At 42.5% G+C, this 27,719-nt stretch overlaps 1 protein-coding gene and 1 long non-coding RNA gene across 6 annotated transcripts in view; one reads left to right on the plus strand and one right to left on the minus strand.

Moving 5' to 3' along the window:
• Nucleotides 1–20,853, plus strand: part of LOC142829843 (uncharacterized) — a 72,341-nt gene extending 51,488 nt beyond the window's left edge. Inside the window, exons 2-3 of the long non-coding RNA XR_012904686.1 lie at nucleotides 16,496–16,672; nucleotides 20,069–20,853. This is a non-coding gene — a long non-coding RNA (uncharacterized LOC142829843). The remainder of the gene's footprint in view (nucleotides 1–16,495; nucleotides 16,673–20,068) is intronic.
• LOC102452715 (uncharacterized) overlaps nucleotides 1–27,719 on the minus strand; it is an 88,021-nt gene that overhangs the window by 42,808 nt on the left and 17,494 nt on the right. For 3 of the 5 annotated variants that reach the window (XR_012904683.1, XM_014580963.3, XM_075931716.1), the window contains exons 1-2: nucleotides 23,818–23,953; nucleotides 16,440–16,547 (exon numbers count right to left, since the gene is read on the minus strand). Coding sequence is in view for 2 of the 5 variants with exons in the window: in XM_014580963.3 (XP_014436449.2) it covers nucleotides 16,440–16,547; nucleotides 23,818–23,827 (118 nt within the window). In the remaining 3 variants the exon portion in view is untranslated. Of the gene's footprint in view, nucleotides 1–2,974; nucleotides 3,161–16,439; nucleotides 16,548–23,817; nucleotides 23,954–27,719 lie in introns of those variants that run through there. The other 2 variants (XR_012904685.1, XR_012904684.1) reach the window with 2 other exon arrangements.

Consider the following 27,719-nt stretch of genomic DNA (forward strand, 5'->3'; position numbering starts at 1 on the left):
GTGGAGTTCATGTCAACTGATTTCAGATAGCTTTAAGTTGTCTTGGAACTGATCATTTTACATTATGAATCTGCACAGTGCTTTCCTTTTCCATAGCCTTTCAAATAAGTTAAAGAGTCTGTTCCTTTTTAACAACCCATGTACTGTAGTTACTTTTTGCACAGCAAGGTTCACACCCTATCTGGAGAAAGACACTGCTTGACTAGCTTATAAGAGAGCAACCATGCATGAACAAATGCTAATAAACAAGAAATAAGAAAAACATAAAGACCAGATTTTCAAACAATTTATGCATGTGTGAAATGTGTATGAAAATGTAAGGCCTAATTTATGATGGAGACTAACGTGACCATGCCCAGGTAATTTTGCTAAAGTAAAACCACAAATGTGCCTAATGAATCATTAGAACTTCCAGACACTAATTTTAGCATGCAATAATAACTGTGTATGGTAATTAAGCATACTCTAACACACCTAAACTGCTTGAAAATCTTGCCTTAAATAAGTGGATAAATAAATACACATCAGAAATAAACACATACCAGGAAGAACTAGAACATATGCAAGATTTTATTGAAACTAACATGAGTTGTTTATAATTATAAGAAAAGAAGCTATTGTGTATATCACATGATACAGTCATAATGTTTTCATGGCAGTCTGAGCAAAATATAGTTCGCTTTTAATTTAATCTTGATTTTAGTGAGACCAAATCAAGCAAGTCACATTGCTTTATAAGTTCTGATTAAAATGAATTATTCAGTTATGTACTTTCATGTCCTGTCTAAACCACAGAAATATTGATGTTGCAGAGACTTGGTTGCAACCTAGAAGCCCTTTGGTGCATTTTCATATATGGTAAATGGGATAAATTGTATGTTAACAAAGTTCCTTAACTGTGCTATTGCCTTACTAAGTCAGAGGGCAAAATGTGTTCAAAATATGAAACATTGAAAGATTGAACTACATTTTAGCTGTGCTAATATAGTCTGACTTAATGGATAGTTATCTATGGTTTGATGTCTGGTTGATGACTGGTATCAAGTGGTGTGCTGCAAGGATCGGTTCTGGGGCCAGTTTTGTTCATCTTTATTAATGACCTGGATGAGGGATGGATTGCACCCTCATTGAGTTCACAGATGACACTAGAGGATAGGTAACGCAGTCTAGAGTGACCTAGACAAACAGGAAGATTGGGTCAAAAGAAAGCTGAGATTCTACAAGGACAACTGCAGAGTCTGGAATTTGGGATGGAAGAATCCCAAGATGTAACAGGCTGGGGGCCAACTGGCTAAATAGCAGGTCTGCAGAAATGGACCTAGGATTACAGTAGATGAGAAGCTGGATATGAGAAAACAGTATGCTCTTATAGCCAAGATGGCTAATGGCAACTTGGAGTGCATTAGTAGGAACATTTTCAGCTGCTCTAGGGAAGTGATTGTTCCCCTTTATTCAACACTGGTGAGGCCACATCTGGAGTATTATGTCCAATTCTGGGGGCCCCACTACAGAAAGATATGGATGCATTCAAGAGGATCCAGCAAAAGACACCAAAAATGATTAAGGGACTGGAACACGTGACTTATCAGGAGAAGCTGAGAAAGTTGGATTTATTTAGTCTAAAGGAGAGAAGTCTCAGAGGGGATTTGATAGCAGCCTTCAACTACCTGAAGGGGGTTCCAAAGAGGATAGAGGAAAGCTGTTCTCAGTGGTGACAGATGACAGAATGAGAAGCAATAGTCTCAAATTGAGGGACATCTAAGTTGTAGATTAGAAAAAAACGATTTCCCTAGGGGTATGTCTACACTACAGCATTGTTTTGAAATAGCTTATTTTGAAATAACGTGTCTAGACCCAAAATGCATTTCAAAATAGCATTCTATTCTGAAATAGTGCGTCCACACTGATAGGACGCTGAATCACATTTAAGGCCGTCTGGAACCAGTTCTGGCAGGGCATCAGGTCAGGTGTTAGCCTCAGGTAGCAGCCACACAAGATATCTGAGACCTGTGCTTAAAGGGACCCCCACCCCCACCCCCACCCCCGGACAGCTGGTTCTAAGATTTCACTGCTTGCTTGGCTACCTTGCTGAGAGACAGCAAAGCATTTTTTTCTCTGCGTGCTCTGATTGCCCTCACTCAGGACACCACAGCACTCTGCAGCATGGAGCCAGAGCTGCCCCTGGGCACTCTGGTGCTTCTCCTGGACGTGTTGCTGCGAGTCTGGCCACGCATTCTGCAGGCAGAAACAGTGTCCCTGGTGTGCCCCACTGGGGGTTTGTGCCTCATTCCTCCCTCATGCCCTTCCACTTACCCCTCCCTAACTCCCCTTCCTGCTGTACAATAAAAGACATATGTGTTTATTACAACAAAGGCTCTTTATTGAACAAAACTGGGATGGGGAGAATGAAACTGAGGTGAGACTGGGGAAAGAAGGTGGGAGAAGGGAGCTGGCAAGGGGAGGAAGGAAGGGGGAAGAGGAGCTCAGGGTTGGGGATCTCACCGGCCCAACTGACTCCCAGCACTGAGGATGTGGGGGCCTTGGCATCCCTGGGGGTGTGGGGAGGGTAGGGAGGAAGAAGCAGGAGTGGGAGAAGGAGCGGTAGCTGGGGAGGCAGCAGAGGCTGGAGCAGCAGGAGGCAGCAAGCTCTGCCCCAGGGTCAATGACACCTGGGGGGCACAGACCATCCTGCCCCCCCATGCCTCCCATGGCATCAAAATAAGGGCAGAAGCCTGGGTCTTCCCCTGGTTGGGAGCTGCCCCCTGTGGCCCTGGCATACGCCTGCAGCAGCTCCTTTATTTTCATGCGAACCTGCTCCTGGATTTGCATGTGACCTTTGGTGGCCAGGCTGGCAGCCATCCGCCTGTAGATGGTTGTGTTCCTCTGTTTAGTGCGGAGATCATGGATGTTGGAGGCTTCCCCCCCAAACCTGAATTAGGTCCCTGATTTCGCACTGGACCAGGCAGGCGCCCACCTTTTCTGGCCCCTGGCAGGCTCCTGGGAACTGGCAGACTGGTCCTGGGGAGCGGTGGAGGGCTGGCTGGCACTGGCTGCCTGGCTCATGCTGGGACAACTGGGTCAGGTGAGGCGACTGCTGGCTCTGGGCTGGCAGGCTTGGAGCTGGCAAAGGCACTGTGGCCAGAGTCGACCTCTTCAAGGGCTACGGAGAGAGAGAGAGAGAGAGGGGAAGAGGAGTTTTCTTGATTGTGCCCAGAGTGGCCACCAGGGCACCCTGGGAAGGGCTGGAGGCCCCCTATTTCAAAATAAGCATCTACACAACTCTTATTTTGAAATAGCAATTTCGAAATTGGTGCTAGTCCTTGTGGAATGAGGTTTACCAATTTTGAAATAAGCCCTCCACTATTTCAATTTAATTTCAAAATAGAGGTTTGGCTGTGTAGACACTGGTAAAGTTATTTCTAAATAACTTTGCTGTGTAGACATACCCTAAGGCTACGTCTAGACTGGAAGCCTCTTTCGAAACAACGCGGCTGCAGTCTAGACGCAGGTGAAGTTTTTTCGAAAAAAGGCTACTTTTTTCGAAAAAACCCTGCAGTCTAGACACACCCTAAGAGGTTGGGTAAGCACTGGAATGGGTTACCCAACCCATGGGAAGGTAGTGGAATTTCCATCCCTAGAGGTTTTTATGACCCCGCTTGACAAAGCCCTGGCTGGGATGATTTAGTTGGGATTGATCCTGTTTTTAATCAGGGGGTTAGACTTCCTGAGGTCACTTCTAACCCTATGATTCTTTGCGTTTATCCCCTAGTAAATGAGCTTTCCTACGAAGTAGTTTTTACAATTTGTCCCATGGAAACAATTCATTTCACCCATTAGGAAGACATATCCATGCTGCTCATTGACAAAAAAAAAGTCACATATTACTTCTCTGCATTTTTAGAGAACAATCCTTGTACCAGTACAGGAACTGTAATGGGATTCCCTCCATGTGTAGCCTGGGACTGTGGGGTTGTTGTGCCACATTAACTCTCTCCAGGCTGGGCTGTCTCTCACAGTGCCTTCCTAGTGACCAGAAGCAACCCCTCCAGGTGCTGTTATCACTCCGCACAACTGCGTGTGGAGCACAACATTCAACCAGGTTGCATCAATGCTCCCAGAACCACTCATAAATCTCTTAGGCTACGTCTACACTGGTGGCTTCTTGAGCAAGAACAGCTGTTCTTGCTCAAAAACTTGGCGGGTGTCTACACTGCACACACGTTCTTGCGCAAGTAAATTTACAGTCTAGCATCAGAAAACAGGGCTTCTTCCAGAAGACTTATTCTTCTCCCCACGAGGAATAAGCCCTCTTGCACAAGAGGGCAGTGTAGACAGGCAACATGAATTTCTTGCGCAAGAAACCCCTATGGCTAAAATGTCCATCAGAGCTTTCTTGCGCAAGAGAGCATCCACAATGCCATAGATGCTCTTGCACAAAAGTACATGCCAGTGTAGACACGCTCTTGTGGAAGACTTTTTGCGCAAGAATTCTTCTGCAAAACAGTTCTTGCGCAAGAAGCTTCCAGTGTAGACGTAACCATTATGTAAGGCACCAGCTAAATCTCTGCCTCTGTAGCTCCCAGTACTGTATCTCAGTAATATATAATCTAATGTATTAATTGGTTCGCTACTTTGTCAATGGGAAGTGGACATATCCCAGCTTTTGTGAAACCTGAGTCAATAATGTGTCCTTCTTGCTAAAAAGGCCTACAGCATATTTGGCTGCATTAGTAGGGACATTGCCTTCAGATTGAGGGACGTGATTATATCCCTCTATTCAGCACTAGTGAGGCCACATCTGGAGGATCACATAGGGCTCCTAAGTACAGAAAAGATGTGGACAAATTGGAAAGAGTCCAGTGGAGGCAACAAAAATTATAAGGGGGCGCGGGGCACATGATTTATGAGAGAAGGCTGAGGGAACTGGGTTTATTTAATCTGCAGAAGAGAGCCATGGAGGGGGGTGGGGGCGAGGCATTTGATAGCAGCTTTCAACTACCTAAAGAGGATGGAGCCAGGCTGTTCTTGGTGTTGGCAGATGACCGAACAAGGAGAAATGGTCTTAAGTTGCAGCAGAGGAGCTCCAGGTGGGTATTAGGAAAAACTAGGAGGGCAATGAAACACTAGAATGAGTAACCTAAGAAGGTGAATCTCCATCCTTAGAGATCTTTAGGTCAGGCTTGAGAAAGCTCTGACTGGAATGATTTAGCAGGTGGGTCCTGCTTTGACTTGGGGGTTGGACTAGATAGCCTCCTAATGTCTCTTCCAACCCTAATTTTCTAAGATTCTATGATTTCTGATGTCACAATCTCAATGGAAACAAAGAACACAATAGCATAGCAAGAAGGTGCTAGATATGATGAGCAGGGTTACAAAATTGAAACACACCTAAAAGTTTATCATTGAAGCTGAATTACGTAAGTTATTGTTTTATCCATTGACTTCCTCTTGCAGAGTTGCATCAATATTCCTTTGTTATTGTAGAGTGGAACAAATTCAGCCCTTACTCAGAACTTGCAGGTAATCTGTTATTGTATGCCAAAATTCCTAGTGCAAGAATTTTGTAATCAGGGCATCTTCAAAAGATTTCATCACTGCCCCCAAAAGACTCATCCATGCTGGTAAATGCCTTCTCCACTGGTATTTTTACCATTAATTCCTTCAGAGCTCTTAAAAATAACAGTCAGTAAGGGAGGAAAAACCCTAATGAAACATAGTTTGTTGCTCTTATACTATTAGAGGTCATCTTTCCTTTAATATTATTAGACTGATGGATTTACTGTAATTATATAGCCTTTCAACGGTCATAAGGTGCTATAAAATTATGAATATCATTCATAGAATCATAGAATGTTAGAGCTGGAAGGGACTTCGAGAGATCATCAAGTCCAGTCCCCTGCCCTCATGGATAACATAAAAGGTCAGATGTGTACCCTTTTCTCCAAATCTGACTATTTCAATGGTTTCTTTAGAAATCTTTGACTTTGTCCCCAAATTAATTTGTTCCACAGCATATACCAAACAGACAAAGCAATGTTTTGTTCATTTTCAAATGGAAACCCAACCTGCAGTGTTATCGAATGTTGAGCTTGGAGTTGGGTGAAAACTCATTGGAGATGGTGGGCAGAACAGCCACCTTTCAGTCAGGATAAATGTAAGCAGCAGTTTAGTGTCATTTTTGGAGTAAACGGAAACAATACAAGGTACGACCCAAAATACCATTCATATGCAAAGCTGATTAGGTACTGAGCTATGCTGGCAGATGGTTTTCAGTGGGGGTGGAATGAAAATCTATGGAGCTCTGTATCAGATGGAGCTGTCTGTATCAGAGAGAAAAGCAACAGAAATATCACAGAAGCAGACAGTGAAAGCAGCCACAAAGCTTGAAGCCAACCAAAGAGGTATGTATAGAGTGACTCCGAGGAAAAACTAACAGAGAAAACTGTTGGGTGGAATGATGTCTGGAAAGATACTGGGACTGTAAAAAAAGGAAAATGTCTCCTGTTTGATTCTTCTTATGTTCAGGAATACAGGACTTTATGTACATTTTTTTGTAAACAGACTGCATAAAAAAGAGGAGAAAATTCTTTTAACAGAACCACAAGATGCTGGCTTGTCTTTTGAATTAAAAGGGGTAACAATAAGAAGCTTTATTCAGTTTGTCCAAGAGTAGTTCAGACATCTTTACCCTTATGCTCTTCTCTGGATACTTCCGGATTTATTAGGATTTAGTATGACTAAACCCTGGACAACCATTTTAAAATTAGGACTGTCCCAACTAGGATGCAGTCTAGTACGTCACAAAAAAGCTTTGCTCTGTTTCATGATAGGAGATCAAACTAAATGACAAATCCTCATAGTTTGAGGACAGTCTTTTTAGATTGTAATCTCTTGAAGGGAGGAGCTGTGTTTTCCTCTATTCAGAGAGCGCCTGCATTTTGGGAATTGCCACAATCTAAAATAATACTGAGGTGTAAAAAAGATCAGATTAAAAGAAATCAGGCCTCTATTTGAAGAAGCTAAATTCCAGCACTACTGGTGACTTCTTGATCCTATACTTGGACTGACAGGTTTATAATCCATTCTGAAAAAGTCCATTCAGGAAAACAGAGGAAAGACAGCATTGTGGATGCCAGGGCTGGCCTTACCATGAAGCGAACTGAGATGGCCGCCTCAGGTGCTAGACTGTGTGTGTGGGGGGGGGGGGGGGGGGGAACCACTAGGACCCAGAGTGTAGAAAATTGTGTCGTCTGCTGGTACAGTGAGGGGGCATCATTTGAGCTCCCTGCCTCAGGTGCCAAAATGTTGTGGACCAGCCCTGGTGAATGCCTATAGCAAACCCTGAAGAATACTTTGGTCCCTGAATTTTTGGAGTATCACTTAATTTCTCTACGTAATATTTTAACCCTATTAACACAGCTGTCTGTTTTAGTGAGCTTTTGTGAGCAAAATGTACAGATGACCTTGAGTGGAGAAAAAAGGGTGGCTATCAGAATTCATAACAGGAAAAGAAGGGAGAGGAAAAAAACGTACCTGTCAATAATAATGCCGGTGCTAATAAGGCTAATTCAGTGGACTAGAGGTGTCCCATATGTAGCTTTTGATGTCAATGATGCGTTAAACGTAAGGAAGACTGGTTTTATAATGGGCCATCCAGTTAGTGTCTTTGTTCAGGTCTGTTTGGGCTTTTTTTAAAATAGGGTTATGAACTATGTTTTGCCCAGCTGATTGTTCACAAACTTACTCAATTCCTCTTGAATATTATCTAACCCCTTCACACAGAATATCTCTAAAGATCTTGGTAAGTCCTAGGATAATGATTCTTTGGTTGGAATACACCTCAAGCTTGACAGACTCCTCTGTTTTGCATTAAACATGTGAAAGATTAAGTCCCCTTTCTCCCTGCCACCAAGCTTCCTCATATAGAAATAGTCCAGTAGAGCATATAGTGCTGTACATTATCCAACCTGTCTTTGCAAGGTAAAGGGTCAGAATGTGTGATTTTTTTTTTAATTAAATGTAGGTTGTGATTTCTCATTAGAGTTTTCTTTTGCCAGTATCAGAGGGTCCTATAGTTCTGAGCTTCATGGGATGAAAGACCCATTCAGCAAGTCTAGCATGTGGTTTTCTTTTCTTCATTCTTTCTTCTGAATGTCTATTAGCTTCTGTATGGTAGGCAAAACAGCTGACAAATGCATGGTAAAGAACATAACATGTATGTCAAATTGTGTGACAAAGGACAATGTCTGCTCACGATGAATTATCTCCGTTCCCAGAACTGAAAGGCCAGCATGGAGTATGAGCAGAGACTGTGGAGGTATTGAGGAAAATTAGCTGTAAACAGATAGGATTGCCTGAATGCTGTTTCTCCTTTGTTGCTTCCATTTAATCACAAATAATAGAATTGATGATAAAGGTACAAATGTATTTAGTCTGGCTTGTTTCCATGCTTATTTCTATTTGTGAAATAATTAGTTTGGAATTCTGACAGCTTGCATGGATATTTTATGGGGCCCTGGAAAAGGGCTAAAACTGCTCACTGTGTTCTTTGACTGCAGTCCTTCCTGTTTCGTCTCAGGCTTCTATTCTTCTGTCTTTTGCCACTATTTTTTTTGTGGAAGCATGGGACCACACATTATCTCCAAAAATGTGCACACAGCCCTTCACTACAGATACACCTTTCATTTACCACCCACACCAATCCACACAACTCTCCCGGAACAACTCCCTGCACGTAGAAATCAACCTAACCACCCACACGACGACAAAAGAAGCATGCACAACCCTAAACATCACTCTGAAGCCAAGGATATTAGAGTCCATGTGAAGTGGTTGAAACAGCTACAAACATTTAGAATATCATCTGATTCAATCATCTCTGGCATTTCTGGTCTGTTGCTATTGGATTTTTAAATTCTCATTCATTTTTAGTTTTTTTTACACATGACTTTGTGAATTATAGCCATGTCACAGCACAGGGGTACAGCTGCTAATCTTGGTATGTATCCCCATAATGTGCATGGGTGGACTTTACAAATTCCAAAGGCTCAGGGGCTGGGCTGAAGGCCTTGAGGGATCTCAGAGCATCATCACTCAGGGTATGTCTACTCTACCCTCCTAATTCAAACTAGGAGGGTAATGTAGGCATACCGCACTTGCAAATGAAGCCCAGGATTTGAATTTCCCGGGCTTCATTTGCATGAAGCCGGCCGGCGCCATTTTTAAATGCCGGCAGTTCGAAACCTAATCCGAACTAGCTACTCCGTGCCGCGTGTAGCCGCGCGGCACGGAGTAGCTAGTTCGGATTAGGTTTCGAACTGCCGGCATTTAAAAATGACGCCGGCCGGCTTCATGCAAATGAAGCCCGGGAAATTCAAATCCTGGGCTTCATTTGCAAGTGAGGTATGCCTACATTACCCTCCTAGTTTGAATTAGGAGGGTAGTGTAGACATACCCTCAGTCTTTGGCCAGCTCAGGGAATAGCACAGTGATACCCTGCTTCTTACACTCAGGTCATGACAATTCCAAGTTTCAATATTAGATTAACACTGAGCATGAAATGAGTGAGCTGTGTGCTTCAGGAATACATAAATATGAGTGTTGCCAGGGTCAAGGGACCCTGAGATAATTAAAGACTTTGATATAGAAAAAAAGATGATTTCACATAATAAAATGGCACCACATGACTTAAAGCACAGAAACATTAAAACAACTACGGTATTGCATGGGGAAAGTACGTGATATAAATAACAAATAGATCAGCTGAGCATGCTAGACTCACATTAATTGGAAAAAAAAAGGATAGAACAAACTGCTACTGAGTCCTTGAACTACAAAACTGCTTTAAACAAGCTTCACAATCAATTTAATTGCTAGGTATGAATTTAGTTTTAGAGATCCCAATTTGTCACTCTTGGATGTTCATACAGACTGGACCTCCATAGCCCATCTGTGGTCCGGCACTCCCAGGGAAAAGCTGGGCCCCGTGCTCAGAAACTCCTTCCCCACTCTCCTTAGAGCTTTCCGAGCATGGCAAATAGCTCATTTGTGACACTTCTCAGAGAGAAAGGAGGAGAAAGAATGGAGTGTTGAAGAGGGACATTTGAGGACAGAGGGAGAGTGGCTGTGCAGACCCATGACTGGGGCTGGGAATACAGTCCAGTGAACTTGGGGCTTGGTGCACTCTCGGAGGCTGTGCTCCTGATTCTTCATCATGGGGCTCCGCAGCCACCCTGCCTCTTCCTGTGAGCATCTCCCCATTTCCCAGTCGATCAATGCTGGCCCCTCTGCTGCCACCAGAGTGGAGCCCCACAGCTGGCAGCTGGCAGCAGCAGAGGGGCTGGTACTGACCTCCCCTGGTCTGGCAGATTACCTGTTTCAGGGCTGGCTCTTTTGTAGTTCAACCCGGAGAACCTTACTACAGTTAGCAGCTCTTCTTTCTTCCTCGAAGCTTCTGTGGATTGGATTCTCAAAGTATAAAACTGCATTTCCTAAATTATCCTGTTGACTTCAGTGGGACTACCTATACAGGCAGTCCCCGACTTACGCGGATCCGACTTATGTCGGATCCGCACTTACGAACGGAGCTTTCTCGCCCCGGAAGTCAGGTCGAGAAAGCCCCGTTCGTAAGCTGCTCTGGTGCCCCTGGTCTGCTGGAGACCGTCTCCAGCAGACCAGGGGCACCGGGCGGGTTCCCGCGCTTCTGAGGCTTTGCCAGAGCAAAGCCTCAGAAGCGCGGGAACCGCTGCTGCTGCCCCTTGAGACCCGGTGCCTGTGGTCTGCTGGGGACGGTCCCCAGCAGACCACAGGCCCCCGGACTGAAGCCGCAGCCGCGGGGGGGTCCCGCACCTCTGAGGCTTTGCCAGAGCAAAGCCTCAGAGGCGCGGCACCCCGCTGCCGCTGCGGCTCTGCTCCCCGTGTCCCTGGTCTGCTGGGGGGGGGAGGGGCGCAGCTAGTGTGCTCCCCCCCCCCAGCAGACCAGGCTTTTGTTTTGGACTCTGGGGCAGAGCAGCTGGGGCGCTGCCGATTGGTCCTGCAGCGCCCGTGGGCACTACTGGACCAACCCGGCAGCACCCCAGCTGCTCTGCCCCAGGTCCTGATTCAGCCGCTGCTGGTCAGTTTCAGCAGCGGCTGAATCAGGACGTCTGGGGCAGAGCAGATGGGGTGCTGCTGGGTTGGTCCAGTAGCACCCCAGCTGCTCTGCCCCAGGCGTCCCCAAGTCAGCTTCTGCTGAAACTGACCAGCGCTGACTACAGGAAGCCCCAGGCAGAGTTGCTCTGCCCCGGGCTTCCTGGAATCAGCTGCTGATCAGTTTCAGCAGCAGCTGACTTGGGGACGCCTGGGGTTCTTAAGTTGATTCTGTATATAAGTCAGAACTGGCGGTCAGTTTCAGCAGTGTCTGAATCTGGACGCCAGTTCCGACTTACATACAGATTCAACTTAAGAACAAACCTACAGTCCCTATCTTGTACGTAACCCGGGGACTGCCTGTATTATAAATATCAGTGAAATGTAAGTTAATAAAGAGCCCTAAATCTTGAAGTGGTCTGATTTTTTTTTTAATCAGGCCTCTCCAACAAATTTTATAGGGAATTTTATCTGAATATGGACAGAGTAAAAAAAGACTTCAGATCTTGGATATAGCAGCAGAAAACATGTAGAAATATTTTTATGATGCTAACTCACCCACCACAAAACTTTCCTATATTTCACCCTTCTTCTGGATAGCTTCTTGCTGCCATGTTGCAAACTTTTAGAATGCACTTTCTTGGGGCTAAGCAGCACAAGTTCTGAGGTTTCTATCATGCAGTTTGATCAGAGGCCACCAGACAAGAACATTGCACTCTCTGGGTCCCAAATCAGTGACAAGGTGCAACTTCCTTTTGAACACCAGAAGCAGAGGCTGCTTCAACATACTTCTTCATCAGGCAAATAAGAAATAGTGATTGCCTCTTCTTGGAGATGAAAGATTCACCTTCATTGTGCTACTAACACTTGCCAGGCCAGTGAAGGAAAAAAATCAAAGATCGGAAGAGAACTTCATTTTTTTAGCCATGTGTGCCTTTATTTGGCCAAGAAGCGTAAGACCATTGCTCCAAATGCTAAAGCAATTTACACGTAACAAAGAAAAAAACCCATGACAAATATGAACAACAGCGAATGCAGTTATAAGTACCTGTAGGGAAAATTTCATTGCCCGCCTGACTATGATTAAGTTATTTAAACAAATGTGTTCCAATGGTAGAAAAAATGTTTGTGTGTCTGAAAACTGTAGGTACTGTGTGTGTGTGTCTATTTTTTTAAAGGGGTAATTTATTTAAAAAAAGGTTGAGAAACACTGATCTAGGCTGACCTCCCACACATTGCAGGCCACAGAACTCTCACACACTTGAAACAGACCCCTAACTTCTGGCTGAGTTATTCAAATCCTCCAATCATGATTTAAAAACTTCAGGTTACAGCGAATTTACCATTTATTCTAGTTTAAACCTGTAAATACCCCTATGCTGAAGAACTGCCCCCTGCAGGGTCTCTGCCAATCTGACCTGGGGGGAAAATTTCTTCCTGACCCTAAATATGGCAAGCTGTTAGATCCTGAGCATGTGGTTGAGACCCAGCAGGCAAAGACCTGAGAGAGAATTCCCTGTAGTTTTTAAATCAGAGCTCTGCCCACGTAGTGTCCCATCTGCAGCAGTTGGGTATTCTTTGCTATTGGCAGTTGCCAGTGGACCATGTGTGTGTTTGTAAGCTTCTCCTTCATACAATCCCTTCCATAAACTTACCAAGATCAAGCTTCAAGCTAGCAAGGTTCTCCTCTTTCCTCCTACCCCCGCCCCCTGCTGCTCTTCTTGGCAGGCTATTCCTGAACTCCACTCCTCTGGCAGTGAGAAACCTTTGCCCAATTTCAAGCCTAAATGTGGATAGCCAGTTTACAGATTGTTGTTCATGTTTCCACATTGGAGCTCAACATAAATAACACCTCTCCCTCCATTGTATTTATTCCGCTGATGTATTTGCAGAGAGCCATTCTCTCTCCCCTCAGCCTTCCTTTGGTTTGACTAACCAAACCAAACTCTTTGAGCTGTCTTTCTTGTTTGATCCTAGTAACCCTCTGCACCTTTCATCTTTTTTAAACATGGGAGACCAAAATTGCACACCGTATTCCCCATGATGTCTCACCAGTGCCTTGTATGATGGTACTAACACTTTCCTGTCTCAGCTGGAAAGATCTCACCTGACACATCCCAGGTCTGCATTAGCCTTTTCCATAGCCACATCACATCGATGGCTTAGTCATCCTGTGGGCCCAAGTTTCCTCCTCTTCTGTGACTTCCGACTGATGCGTCACAAAAAATTCTTGATAGTCCCTAGACCCATATCGTCCTACCAGTAGCAAACTAGCCACACGCAACCACCCAAATAGCAACATTGTTCAAGCCAACTAGCAACACTCAACCGGCCAATAATGGCTAGCATGTTGAACACCACGGCCCTATATGCATTTATTTAGGCATAAGTTTTTATGGGCAAAGAACCACTCCTTCAGATGCTTATGCCCAAATAAATCTGTTAAGGCTGCGTCTAGACTGGCATGATTTTCCGGAAATGCTTTTAACGGAAAAGTTTTCCGTTAAAAGCATTTGCGGAAAAGGGCGTCTAGATTGGCCACGGACACTTTTCCGCAAAAGCACTTTTTGCGTAAAAGGGTCCATGGCCAATCTAGACGCGCTTTTGTGCAAAAAAAGCCCCGATCGCCATTTTCACAATCAGGGCTTTTTTGCGCAAAACAAATCTCAGCTGTCTACACTGGCCCTATTGCGCAAAAGTTTTGCGCAAAAGGGACTTTTGCCCGAACGGGAGCAACATAGTATTTCCGCAAAAAGCACTGATTTCTTACAGTAGGAAATTCAAGTACTTTTGCGGAAATTCAAGCAGCCAGTGTGGACAGCTGGCAAGTTTTTCTGGAAAAGCATCTGATTTTCCGGAAAAACTGGGCAGTCTAGACACAGCCAAGGGGTGTATTTAGACTACAGGGTTTTGTTTTTTTAAAACTTCCCCTGCGTCTAGACTGCTGCCATGTTCTTTTCAAAGTAAATTGAAAGAAAGTGGCAGTTTCTTTGACTGTGGAAAACCTCATTTTACGAGGAATAACGCCTTTTTTTGAAAGTGCTTTTTCGAAAAAAGGCGCTATGTAATGCAAACTGTGCTTTTTCAAAAGAGAGCGTCTAGGCTCTCTTTTGAAAAAGCGGCTTGCTTTTTCAAAAGTACTGGTTGTAGTCTAGATGCTTTTTTTCGCAAGAGGCTTTTTCAAAAGTATCTTTCGAAAAAGGCTTGCAGTCTAGAATTAGCCAAGATGTGGTGTAACTCCTGCTGTTGTTGATTGGAGTAGGAGTTGAAGAAGTTCAACTCTTAGATATTCATGAAAATGAACCTTTTGAGTTTTACCCATAATAATGTTTTGGCTCCAAGGGGCACTAAATATATAGGGAAGGGGGTGCATTCAGAGCCATGTAATGAAAAAGCTATTTTTCTTGAGAACAGTCTCTTTTAGAGACAGGATAAGAGAATGTTTACTCCATCTCCTCTTTTTGCCTTCTGGCCTTTCATCTTGGGAAGAGCTTTAGTAAAGGAGTGCTATAAATAGGAATTTTGGTGATCTGGAGCAAAAAGTGAAAAACACCAAAGCCCTAAAAAATGTTTACTACCCTATCTTTGAAAGTCATATGATGCAGTGTCTTTGGGAAAACAAAATATCCCTCCTTCTTCCATCCATTTTATGCAACAGAGATCACTCAAGCACATCTCAGGGCAACCTCAAAGGGAGGGCCAAGATATGTGTATTTAAATAACACGAGTCCTTATGGCTACAGAGTTACTACAGTTACTGATACTCTGCATGTTTGCATATGCTGCGTGAGTTTAATCATATTCTGTACAAATACTGCCAATTAATAGGGACCCGTCTTGTTGGCTAGTTGCAACAAGTACAATGTTTGATTTAAGTTTAGGAATGCAACCTTACTCCCTGATGCTTGTTCTCACAGGATTACAACCATTTGCTATTATGATTTAAAATTGCTTACGAACCATGGGCTAAAGCAATACAGAAGAACATCCATACTGGGTCAGACCAAAGGTTCATCTAGCCTAAAATCCTGTTTTGTGACAGTGGCTAGTGCCAAGTGCCCCAGAGGAAATGAACAGAACAGGATATAATCAGGTGATCCATTCTCTGTTGATCATTCCCAGTTGACCATCCCTGCCCAACCTGGTTAATTGCCATTGATCGACTTATCCTCCAAGAATTTATCTAGTTATTTTTTAATCCTCTTCTAGTCTTGGCCTTCACAATATCCTTTGGCAAAGAGTTCCACAGGTTGACACTGCACTGTGTGAAGAAATTCATCCTTTTATGTGTTTTAAATCTGCTGCCTATTAATTTCATGACCCCCTAGCTCTTGTGTTATGCACAGAACTGCACAGTGGCACAATGGGGCCATTTAATCTGGCCTTTAAAGGCTCTGGCACGCAAAATGTTAAATAACAGGAGAGTTGGTAGAACAAAAGTAGGGTAAAGTTGATATTGATTAGAGTTAGTGGTGAATTGTGTATTTTTGACACGTTTTGTTTTATTCTGCAACAGAACAGAACCTTTCCAATATTTTATGCAATAAAAAGCAAAAGGTTTATGCTCATACAGCAAATCATCTAGTGGTCAGGCCACTCACCTGGGATGCAAGAGAATCAGGTGACTATCCTAACTGAAGGTTTTGAGGAGTTCTCTCTCTCTCTTTCTCTCCCCTCACTAACAAAAGTTGAGGTTCTGAAAAACCTTCCCAACAGAAGTTTAATTGAAACAGATATACTTCTGCAAAACAGCTTCAGATTTGACCAATCAGTATTTTTCGCCTACGTTGACAATAGAGCAGGGGGGGACTAGTTTGAGAGTGCTACTCCACCAGCAACCACCTACCCATGGTGACCATTCTAGGATGGAACAGACAACCCATAGAACCAGCTTGCACTAGCAGTGAATGCAAAGTAACCACACTGTATGGGGGAAGCTAAATCTCTGTTTCTACTCTAGATAGAACTAGAATCAAAATAAAAATATCTGCAATCTGCTATTCCTTCCTGATGATCAGAGAACAAAAATGGGGGGAACATTTTCACAACTCTTCATTTCTGATTTACATCAACATTTTCCAATCAGATGGAACGAACACCCCTGGTAGCTTATACACTGAACCTGCAATTACAGTAAACAGCCATGAGGCACTGTGGAAAGGAGTGATGCCATTCAATGTGTCAGTCAAGCAGGACTGCAACACTCAGTTGCTCCTAGAAGTTTTTTTCCCAGACTGTACTTTCAGGAATGTCATTAATGCTGTGGTTGGTGCATTTAATTGGTATTTGGAAAGACAGAAGGATAATGTTACCTGCTTTGCTTTGGCTTTCAGCTGCAGGAAAGACAGAATTTCTTTTCTTTTTCCAGAGCCAAGATCGTGGTGCCAATGGGATATTTTCTTCAGAAGCAAGATACTGTGCTAGATGGAAAAAGAAAATGTCAAATTTCTGGAGAAATCATTTTTTATTTCAAGTTGACTGGGTTAGTTAATGTGCAAAGGAAAAGAATGGAGAGAGAGAGAGAGAGAGGTCAGAGGTATAACAGGTAATATAAAAAAGACCACATAGGTACTCCTTTTTTTTTTTACAATATGGCATAATAAAAAAGCAATGGAGATTCAGTAAAATGTGTGTGTGTGTGTGTGTATATATATAGATATAGATATATAGATATAAAAGGCTCTTTTAAATCTTTTTTATACAACTTATAATTATACTATGTAATTCACTAACAGAGACAGAGAAATAATCTGAGGAAAGAATGGGGAAAGAGGAACTCTTGAGTTTTAAGTACAATTTGACGTTGCCATCCTCTGCTGTCTTGCTCAAGTCTCTTTTGTTCTCTGCCTTAAATTCTAATCATGTAACCTAGGATAATCTTTAATTAACAATAATGGTGATTTGTTAAAATCTTTAAAATGCCTTACAGATGAAAATCACTCAGTGATCATGAACAAGTCACCTGTTAACACCATGGTATGCTATCAATGTTAGGTAACTCTTAGTAATTGCTGATATTTTAATACCCTTTACAAATGCTGTATATTGTTACTTACACTTCACAGAAATTTGAGGCAAACAGATAAAAGAATAAGGGTCAAATCCCTGTCAGGTGCATGACCCAATTAGGTAGAGAAGAGAATGTGGCCTAAAGCCTACTGATACTCCCCGGGCTGTTTCATCCCCCTGTGTGAATTAGACCAATCTATACGGTACTGTAAACTGTCAGCTGTTACACAGCCAGGGATGGCTGAAACTCAAGGTGCTCTGCCTTCCTACACTGACACGAGCCCGACATTAGAAGAAAGAATTGTGAGTGGCAGGGGTAGGGGTAGGGTGTTACTTCATTCAGTACCTTTTACTTGATTCTGTATGTAGGCTAGTGATGCACAGAACTACATTTTCACATGAAAAGAAATACTAGAGATCAGGGCCGGATTAAGGGGGGAGACTACCCGGACAACTGCCCGGGGCACCAACCTATGGGGGGCACCTGATTGAAGTGGTAAGGGGCGCTGCATCAGGCGCCCCCCATAGGTTGCCGTCCTGGGGCACGGCGCCCCATACACGTCAGTCAGGTTCCATGCGCCTGGGGTGGGGTCGCATGTGTGCCTCATGCCCACTGCCCAGGGCGCAAGAATGACTTGGGCCAGCCCTGCTAGAGATGACAAACTGATCAGTTTCACTTCTTCTACCAACTCTGTGGGTATTTCATGAGCAGGCCAAAGAAGGGTCAGGCAAACAACTCATTACATTTCTTGTTGGCATTATGTGACACCTACCATCATTATGAGGCAATCTATAATAAAATGAGACTTCATTAAACTGTTGTCATGTGTCAGTGCCAAAAGTACACACAATGACTTTTAGCACAGATATAAGCCTCTCAAACTTAGCCAGTCTCCTTATCTGTCAAATATTTAGCAGATTAGGAATTTGCTGAAAGCAGGACATTTGAGTCTTCAATGGGGAGAACAATTTAGGCAGGTCTGAATTAAGACAACACTGAGTCCTAGCCACACCCCAACATCTGGGTCTTTGAAAGCCTTCCTCATTATTTGCTGCCAAAGATTTTAAAAATGTTCAACTGAACTGGTAGAACACACTGGCTAACTGCCTGGAAAATTAATTGAAGAGCTAAGCCAGTTTTTGACAGCTGTAGCCTCTTTTTCAAGGGAAGAAAGAATATTTTATTTTATTCAGCTAGTTCTGTTTAATGATTTGGTCATTCAACATTGAAAAACTAGGAGGAGTAGAAAAAGCAGAAATGATTGGAAAAGAAAACAATCTATGAATTAAAAATTAGGTGTGAGAGGAAGAGTTCTAAAATCTTGAGGGACGTGGTGGCCACAAATAAGTAGAATTTACTAACTACAAATATCTTCTTTGTTTAATATAACATTAAGGATTTTTAATACACAATGTTTTGATAAACTTGTGATAAACTTGCTTCTTATGTATCTGGCACATTTATATTTAATAAGAATAAAATGCTGGTTTTAAGCATTTTAACTGAACTGAAATTTCCATCCACATAGAGCTTGATTTAACCCACAAGTAAAAAAACCAAAAAACAGCTAGTAAATAAGAAATGATTATTCACCCTTTTCTAACACAACAAAAACTTAAAATTAAGAATCTGAATAAATGTATTTTAAACTACTTAATTGTTTCAATAAATGTACACAGGTAGAGTGTATTTTCTTGGAAAGCAAAAAGAAGTACCAATGTCAGGGTAAAAGTTGTATTTAGTGGTGATTTTATATATTGTAATGGTTCCCAATCAATTAAAATCAACTTTTCTTTAGGAAAATAATTTAGGTACAAATGCCAAACATGATTCAAAGCTTTGTGTTTGGTGATTTTAAATAGTGATTAAAATTGGTAATTTAAATCACTTTGATATCAGTCAATCCAGCCGGACTTGCTTGCATTATCACAATTTGATTTTTCACAGCTTTTTTTCTGGAATGAATATTAATATATGAGAAGATCTTTGAACACAGATGTCACAATCTTCTGTCACATATCCTTTCCCCATCATTTTCTTTCGGTTCGGTCAAGCCACATTTCTTCATTGACAGATTCTGAATTCCTCAGCCTTGCCTAACAGCCTTGCTCAACTACATTGCCTAACAGAGTTGGCTAACAATGTTGCTAACCTTATTCATCTTAATGGATCCTAGTCCCCGTGCTTTGCCTTTTTTTTTTTTTTTTAAGACAAGTACGTTCTTAGTCCTGGGATGCTGAAACTCATTCAAATTGCATTATCTCCCTAACTTCCCTCAAATTGAGAGATATTCAAAGATAGCTAAAACATCAATCAAAACTCTAATATTAGCAATTAATATTACTGGGCATTACCTTCTCCTACTTATTTCACAGCTACATTAGTTGGCATTCAGATATACCTAGTACATGGCTACAGGGAACCAAATTAAAATTATACATATTTCTGTTAAAAACAGCACAGCCAACCTAGCAGTGATGGAAAATACAGCCACAACATTTCTGGGGAATTATATGTAGTAGTGTAATGTTATTTGGGGAATAAAAAAATGACTCTCTTAGTATTATAACAATACTTCACATTTATATAGTACTTTAGATATTCAAAGCACTCTACAGGCATTGAGTTCTTACTCCTCACAATCCTGTAAGACAGGTGAGCAAATACGATCAATTCTAACCTCATGCCTGTCTTATTTAGATGCAGCTGTCTGAGAGTTCGAGTGAAATAACGCTTTATGACCCTGATTGCAACATATCCTGTGCACCAACTTCTGCAATCTTTGACATATTTAGTGATACAGAGACTTCTAAGCACATTGCTTGCTAAAGGATATTATCTATGCTCTTTTAAAATGGTTTATTTATAGAAGTGGGGAGCTTGTGGAGGCTAGGTTGTTACGGTGTATTTACAAACTGTTCTGTCTTGTAGGATGGAGAAGATTGTTCCCCCTCCCCACATCAGCCCTCAGAGCTGGTCTGAGTCACCATGAAGGAGTGGCATCGTGCTTCCTCCTCCTTTCTGTTCTGGAGCCTGCTCCCTGGAGTGAAGCAGGCGTGAACAGAGCTGGAATTGTTAAAGGCTGTGGTGCAGCCAGACAAGGGAAGGGGAAAACTTCTTCCTTGTTCCTATGTACCTGCATCCAATATGGGAGTGCTGAGGGCAGAAGCAAAAAGGTTCCTTGTTTGTATGAATGTAATTCTTCTGTTTGGGAAGCATCGCTATGCACAGCCCCATGGCCCAAACTGTACGACAGTAGAGAACCTCGTGTGCTGGGTGTTCAAATTGAAACACCTGAAGTTCAGGTCTTCAGAAAGTGCTGAACACCTATATTGAAAAATAAGGCCCCTTTAAGGTCTCAAGATAGTCTTCCAATACCAGAAGCACCCCAAATCACTAGTTGCCTTTGAAGATCTGGTCTGGGACCTTTTATTTTTAAATGTTCATGTGCCACAGAGCAAATTTTATTTTAAAAAAGTATATTTATGAGTAGAACAAGACCAAAGTTATGTAAAGAGCTTTCAGTTCACTGGAAAACCCAAAAATATTTTTCACAGTTATCAGAAATGAATACTTTTCTAAGTTGAACCAAAAACTTTAAAAAAATTGCTTCGAGTTCAAAGATATGTCTCATTCAACTTGAAACAATGCTTTATTTGCTTCTTTCTTTTTTATACTTTCAAAATGTTTAAAATTAAATAGAAGTTAATTTCAAACCTGAACACTGTTCTCAATTTTTTTTAAAAACCCCCAAAACATTTCATTTCTAAAATGTCAAAATAAAAATTTCCAAGAATATCTTTTTGGATCAAAACCAAATTCATCTAGACAAGATTCTTGTTTTTAACCTAATATTTCCCCTGCATTTTGAAGTTAACATTTTACATTTTTGTGCTATAAATGATCCATGTGTTTATATGCTTTATATGGAATGTTTACATGACAAGTTATAGCTAGCTGAAGAGAAACCTAGTAAATAACATTTACTAAAATCAATAGTACAGTTTTACTGCTCCTGCTTCATATTCTCCTCCCGATGTCAGACTGCTCTGAAAACAAAATAACTTGTTACTAGCATCATAATCATATACAAAATAAGTATGCAGATGGAATATAAGAACTAGTGAACATATCTTTAGCTGTCATGCAAATATCCCTAATAATAAAATGTATGGGAGGGAACAAACATGGGAATGCATGATATATAAGCCGAATTGTCTGTAAACAGAATGTGCTTCTGAAGATTTTGATGGGACATTAAATGATACCTTGTGTAAGTTTCCCAAACCCTGCCCCTAACAGCTAGGTTTCTTTTCTTTTTCTTTTCTTCCTCCAAAACAGACTTGCTCCAGCTCCATTGCACTACATCTTGTTTCTCCACAGCCACAGAAATAGGAGACTGAAAAATAAATGGGCCTAATTCTCCTCTTGCTTATACTTTGTGTAAATTAGGAGTAACTACTCTGCTGTTATTGAGATCAGAATCAGGTCCAACTTTATTTTTCTTTTCTTATTCCTGCTTACTTTTTAGTAGTTTCCTGTGTTTTTTCTTTTACTTCGCATAATCTTATTTGTTCCATTACTTTGTCAAATAGATTGGTTTATAAGTTCACTCACAAACAGGTTTATTTTATTAATGTGTTTACATAGTTCTGTTTTGATAGACCCTTTTAAGGTATGTCTACTTGTAAATTTAAATGAAGCGGCGATTATTTAAATCGCCGCTTCATTTTCCTATGCCTGGTAGCCTAATCTACATGCCTCTGGCGACAGGCTTTTGTCAACAGAGGCTTTGATGACAAAGAGCGTCTAGACTGCATCCAGTTCTGTTGACAAAGCAAGCCGCTTTGTCGACATGAGAGTGTAGATGGAAAGGACAGTGTACATGCAATACCGCCGTTGACTGAACTCGGTGGTAGTGTAGATGCAGGTATAGTTTTGTCGACAAAAGTCCACTTTTGTCAACAAAACCCTATAGTCTAGACACACCCTCAGTGTATGGCAAGCCAGAGTGTAAATAAATCTGAAGCACACTAACATGCCACATGCTAACTTATGGTAAGACTCTTGCTACTATAGTGCATACTGCTGCAGAGGTCAAATCCCACTATGAAAGTTTTAGTATGAAGTATCAGCGACCATTCAATGACTTTGTGTCACATCTTATCTTGCTGCACATGAATTTCCTAGGTAGACAAACCTTTACTTTAAATGTACAGGCCAAATTAATTCCTAATGTGTCTGTTTCAGTCAGTGGAGTTAAACCAAGTATGCCTGTACTCCATTGAGTTTAATTTGTTTGTTTTGAAAGTCTATGAGATGCATAAAACCTTGTAACTAGTTGCCCTAAAGCCTCAGGTTGATAGGTGTGAACTTACCCTTTAATTAATATAATTGTAAACATAAGTCTTGCCTAAGACAAAAGGTATGAACCCACTCAGAGCTTTTTGGATGAGTATTATTAGGGTGTGTGTGTTTCGGGGGGGCCAAAGGTGCTGCAGAACACACACAGGCTAAGGTCACAGACAAGAACAGGGAGAGGCAGAGGAAAAGAGGAAAGCAAGTCAAGTTGGAGCTTGTAAGTGCAATATGACTATGTAAAAAGCTAGAAAGCTTTTGAGGCTGGTGTTGGCTGAAAAAGCTTGACGCACTAAGCAAAGACACTACTCCTTTTGTTCTTTTTTCCTATTCAGGAACACAGGGCTTTGTAAATTCTCTGTAAATAAACAAAACTGCATCAAACCCCCCAATATCACCAATTAATACTTTCAATTGGAACATCCCCCAAAGCCTCAAACTTTGACTAGTTGCTAGGTTCAAAATAGGCAACATTATTACCTCTTTTTTGGTAGTGCTGGCTTTAAAAAAGTACATTAACAGATTATTTTCTTATGTATGAAATTGTTGTCTTACACATTTTGTAAGTAAAATATTAAAGTTACCTGGGGTTTTATAACTGAAACGTAAGCATATTTACCCTAATTTCCTAATCTCTCTTTTTGTATATATTAACAATTTCCAATTGTTAAACCACACTTCAAATACAGCAGGCTTTTCTCATAGTGTAACACTAGGTGTTGATTATTGCATAGACTGAAGAAGGAAGATGCCCACTATATACAGTTAGCTTTAAGAAAGTTATAACCTATTTGCAAATCAAGTCGTGGTTTTATAATATCACATTTGAAATAGTCGTGAGCTCCAGCTCTGACTTTCTGATCTTCTTACTAGCTCAAGCCTTCTGAAAATAACATACAACCTCTCCTCTTCCAAAAGTAAAACTGTGAGCCAGCAGGACAGTTATTGAAGTTTTAACTGAGATATTCTTACTCTAGCAAGATTATTAGGTGTATTGGTTCTTTCACATCTCCATTAATGGAAATATTCATCAGTCCATATTTTTTTTTGCCTCGCTGACAACTTAGCTCTTTCTGTACATTCCTTAAATAGCTATGAAACCTTATTTTTACTGAAGTTCTTTTGCAGTTGTATAGCCTAAGAGGCAGAGGTCAGGTAGCCAGTAATTTTCAAGCTCTGAACTCAGCTTCCAGGTGCAAGTAATCAAATATATTACCTAAATTTTGCCTGGCACACCCCTCGTTTTCCCAGGAAATGGTGTACTGCCTACTGAGCAAACATTTTACCTCTTTTCATTAGAGAATACTTTAAAGCAAATTTACCTTCGTCCATGGTAAACAATCTGCAGATCAGAGACTGGCTCCACACAGGTAAAAATTAAGCTTACTATGTCCTGTATTAGACACCTATTGATCTCAAGAAATGCAGGAGCCTTGCAAGGGAACAGGATACTTTGCCAGTGGAAGGTCAGAAGTACTTTTCATGTGGATCAGGTTTCTTGTTCTGCATGACTTGTTAGTCATGCCATTAAGTAAATTAGTTCTGATGGTTTGTCCTACATTTACATGTGTAGCTACTTACACTGAAGGCTACAAATGTCTGCTTTTTTGGGGGGAGGGGAAGGTTAGTTTATGATCAAATATAACTCAAATCTGTTGTGCCACAGAGCTGGCTAAAATTCAAGAATACACAAGCTCACATGATATTTTTTTAAAAGCATAAATGTCCACAGTAAGGCCTAGCGTGGGGCACTTGCCCAGAGTGTTGTAACTGGGGCAGCATAGAACACCATGGCCCTGAGGGAGCAGCTACAGAGATGGAGGGAATGTTGACACTACCAAGTTTTGTGGAGGGCGTCAACACACAGAAAATGACAACGATAAAGTCACCAGTGTGTGTTCACATTTGCCAGCCTGTTGACAAATCGTGTTCTCACTGGGAGCTTCCCTGTTGACAGTGGGAACAATGCACTGGGCCTATGTACCCCACAGTGCCTGGTGACACTATCTCTCACTAGGTGTCGCAGAACTGTGGACTAAAGCATGGGACATCTTGGGGCCCTGCAATATATTCCGTCAGGCACCACTTTGTTCAGGGTCTTCTGGAGTCCATTTGTGCCTTTTCCAACTGTCATTCTTTGCGCTGCACTTTGGCATCTGCAGTGAGAGAGAAATTATCCTGCTGTTCTCCCACATGCTATTAGCTGTCATGAGAACCTTGCTGAGGGCAGCTGATATCATCTTGAAATCACTGACAGAGGAGGAGGACTTGGAGGAGCCTGACCGTGTCTGTGATATGGATAACAGCAACCTGTGATGGTATTTATCAGTCACAGAGCAGCTGCACAAGCCAGAGTGGCACTTTTGGACTACAACAAGCAGCACTGATTGGTGGGATTGAATCCTCATGCAGGTGTGGGATGAAGACCACTGGGTACAGAACTTTAGGATGCAAAAAAGCACCACAGATCAGAGGCCAGCAAGGCTTCAAGGACAACAGAATGCTGCCCCCTCAGTTGAGAAGCATGTGGCAATTGCTGTGTGGACGCTGGCAACTCTCGATTGCTACCGGTCCGTTGCAAATCAGTTTAGAGTGGGAAGTCTACTGTTGGAGATGTACTCCTGAAAGCATACAGAGCAATCAATCACATTCTACTACAGAGGACCATGACTCTGGAAAATGTGCATGACATAGTGGCTGACTTTGTAGACATGGGATTTTCCAACTGGGGGGGGGGGCAATAGATGGCACATACATTCCGATTTTAGGGCCAGTCCACTTTGCCTCTGAGGATATCAACAGGAAGGAATACTTCTTGATGGTGCTGCAGGTGTTTAGGGACTACTATGGGTACTTCACAGACATCGTGGTGTGGTCTGAAAAGGTGCTTGACACAGGCATCTTCAGGAACACTGACCTGCAGGTGGGGAATTTCTTTCCAGACCACAAGATTATAGTGGTGGATATGGAAATGTCCAATGTGAACCTGGGATACCTGGCTTACCTCTTGCAGCCCTGGAAGCAGGACATCAGTAAGGAACATTTAAAGAATAAGCTGAGCAGGTTTTGCATGGTGGTTGAATGAACCTTTCGGAGACTAAAGGTGAGATGGGGGTGTGTCTGTGGCAGACTAGACCTCGCTGAGGATAATATTTCCATGGACCACAGTTATCATCAGGTGTTGCACTTGGCATGGCTTGTGTGAAAGTAAGAGAGAATTATTTGCTCAGAGGTGGAACACTGAAACTCAGTGATTAGCTGCAGAATTTGACCAGATTGTCAGTTCTAGTGCCTGAGGAACTCAAAGGGCTGCTGTTAGCATCAGGGATGCTTTGAGGGTGCACTTTGAAAATGAGGGGCACCGAAATAAACCTCTACTACAATTGCTTACAAGCCACATCCCTCCACCCCCGTCCAGTGCAACACATAGCTGGGAACATGCATTTTAAGCCTGCTCCTGTGGATTGCAGTGACTGGTCTGTGGGATTGTTAAATGATAAATAAAAGAATAGAATTGTGATAGAAGTATGCTTTTAATCAGCAGAAAATAGTGCATGCTCAACCACTGGTAAGGGAGGTGCTGGCAAAGGACTACACCTCACAAATGTGTGTAGGTACAGGTATTATAATCAAAGTTGGGAGGGGGGTGGCGTTAACGGGAGAACGAGGGCTTCCAAAGTGGGAAGACATGGAAGAGGGGTTGCTGGACACAGAATTTTGAATCTATTGTGTGGGCGAGGGGGGATAAACCTATGTTGGATCACTCGGCTGCTTTACTAAAAACTTGAAGATCATTGTTCCTCCATCACCACGATCATGTGTGCTGTGGCCAGTTTGTCCTTGCAGCTCTATAGCTCCCTTTCCAAGCACTCACTCGCTGATTAATTTGCTCTTCACAAACCATATCCTCCCTCTTTCCTTTAGGGTGCTTCCTTATCTGTTGCCACATCTCTTCTGTAATCCATGGTGGGACCATTAAGGTCTCTGCTATTCAGCAGAATGTACAAAATGGAGTCTGTTAACATTGAGTCCAGCATTGTAATATTTCACATACAAATCTTTTTTCCATCATTTCCATTCGCTTTTCCATTGGCCCTTACAAGGAACACATCTCAGCAAGCACCGCATCATGGTGAGCAATGAGGTGGGGGTGGCTAGCGGCTGTGCATATACACAAAAGAAATTCCAGCCAGGGCTAGAAAATACCCTTTGCATAGTTCTAGTTATGACACTTCTGCACAGGCGTGTATCACCCTGGCAGACATCTCTTTGCTGAGGGGAAGCAAGAAAACCAGGGCACAACTCCGGTAGGCTCATGGCTTTTGCTCGGCTTCATATGCAGCCCACTTACATTCCACTTTGGTTCCCACACAAGTGGATGCTGAATGGTACAAGATAGTGTCTTGTGGGAAGGGGACAAAGCAACACTGCCATGCAATCTTCAGTAGAAAATTAACAAGCACATCTCCGAAACATCCTGCTTGGCCACATTGATTAGCTACACAGATAAGTGCCACTCATAGAACACAGCCAGCCTCCCACTTTCCTTAGTCCGCTGCCTTCCACTCCAGCCACTTACCTGCGCTTCCTCCCCTTCTTTCTGCTCCCTGGAAAATGCTTGCTCAGTCTGGCTATGTCCTTCAGCAGTGGAGACCAGTTTCTGGCTGCCAAACCCACTTGGTGACCTCATGGGGACCCTTTGGTCCTCATTTACCTCTTCCTTTCTTTAACTATGTCATCCTCTGGGTTAGGTCATCTAGGTACTGCCTCCGTGCCCTCTGAAATATCCACGAGCTCTTGTTGTTGGAGGTAAGTTCACCACTGAGGGCAGCATCTAGCTCCTTATAGAAACAATAGGTCTTTGATGATGCACTGGAGAGTCAGTCAACTCACCGGCCTTATGACAGGCTTGTCTGAGTTCTTTAATTTTCACTCTGCACTGCCGTGTGTCCCACTTGTACCCCTTTTCACACAAGGCACTAGAAATGTGTCTGCATGAGTCCCAGTTCCCACTGGTCACCTGAGCTGGGTCTGAACAGACTTCTCTCTCGATACACTGATCGGATCCAACAACTCCACAGCAGTCCATGCAGAGGACCATTTGGTGTGATGGCCAGGTATGGGCACCTGGGAAGACACCATAAGACCATGGCACACTAGGCCAGCTGGTGGGAGGAGAGGTTCATGTGCTCAGGCTGCATAGGGCACTATGATTTCTAAGGTT

Source organism: Pelodiscus sinensis, chromosome 6 (genome assembly GCF_049634645.1).
Source record: "Pelodiscus sinensis isolate JC-2024 chromosome 6, ASM4963464v1, whole genome shotgun sequence".
In the NCBI taxonomy this organism is placed as follows: Eukaryota; Metazoa; Chordata; order Testudines; family Trionychidae; genus Pelodiscus; species Pelodiscus sinensis.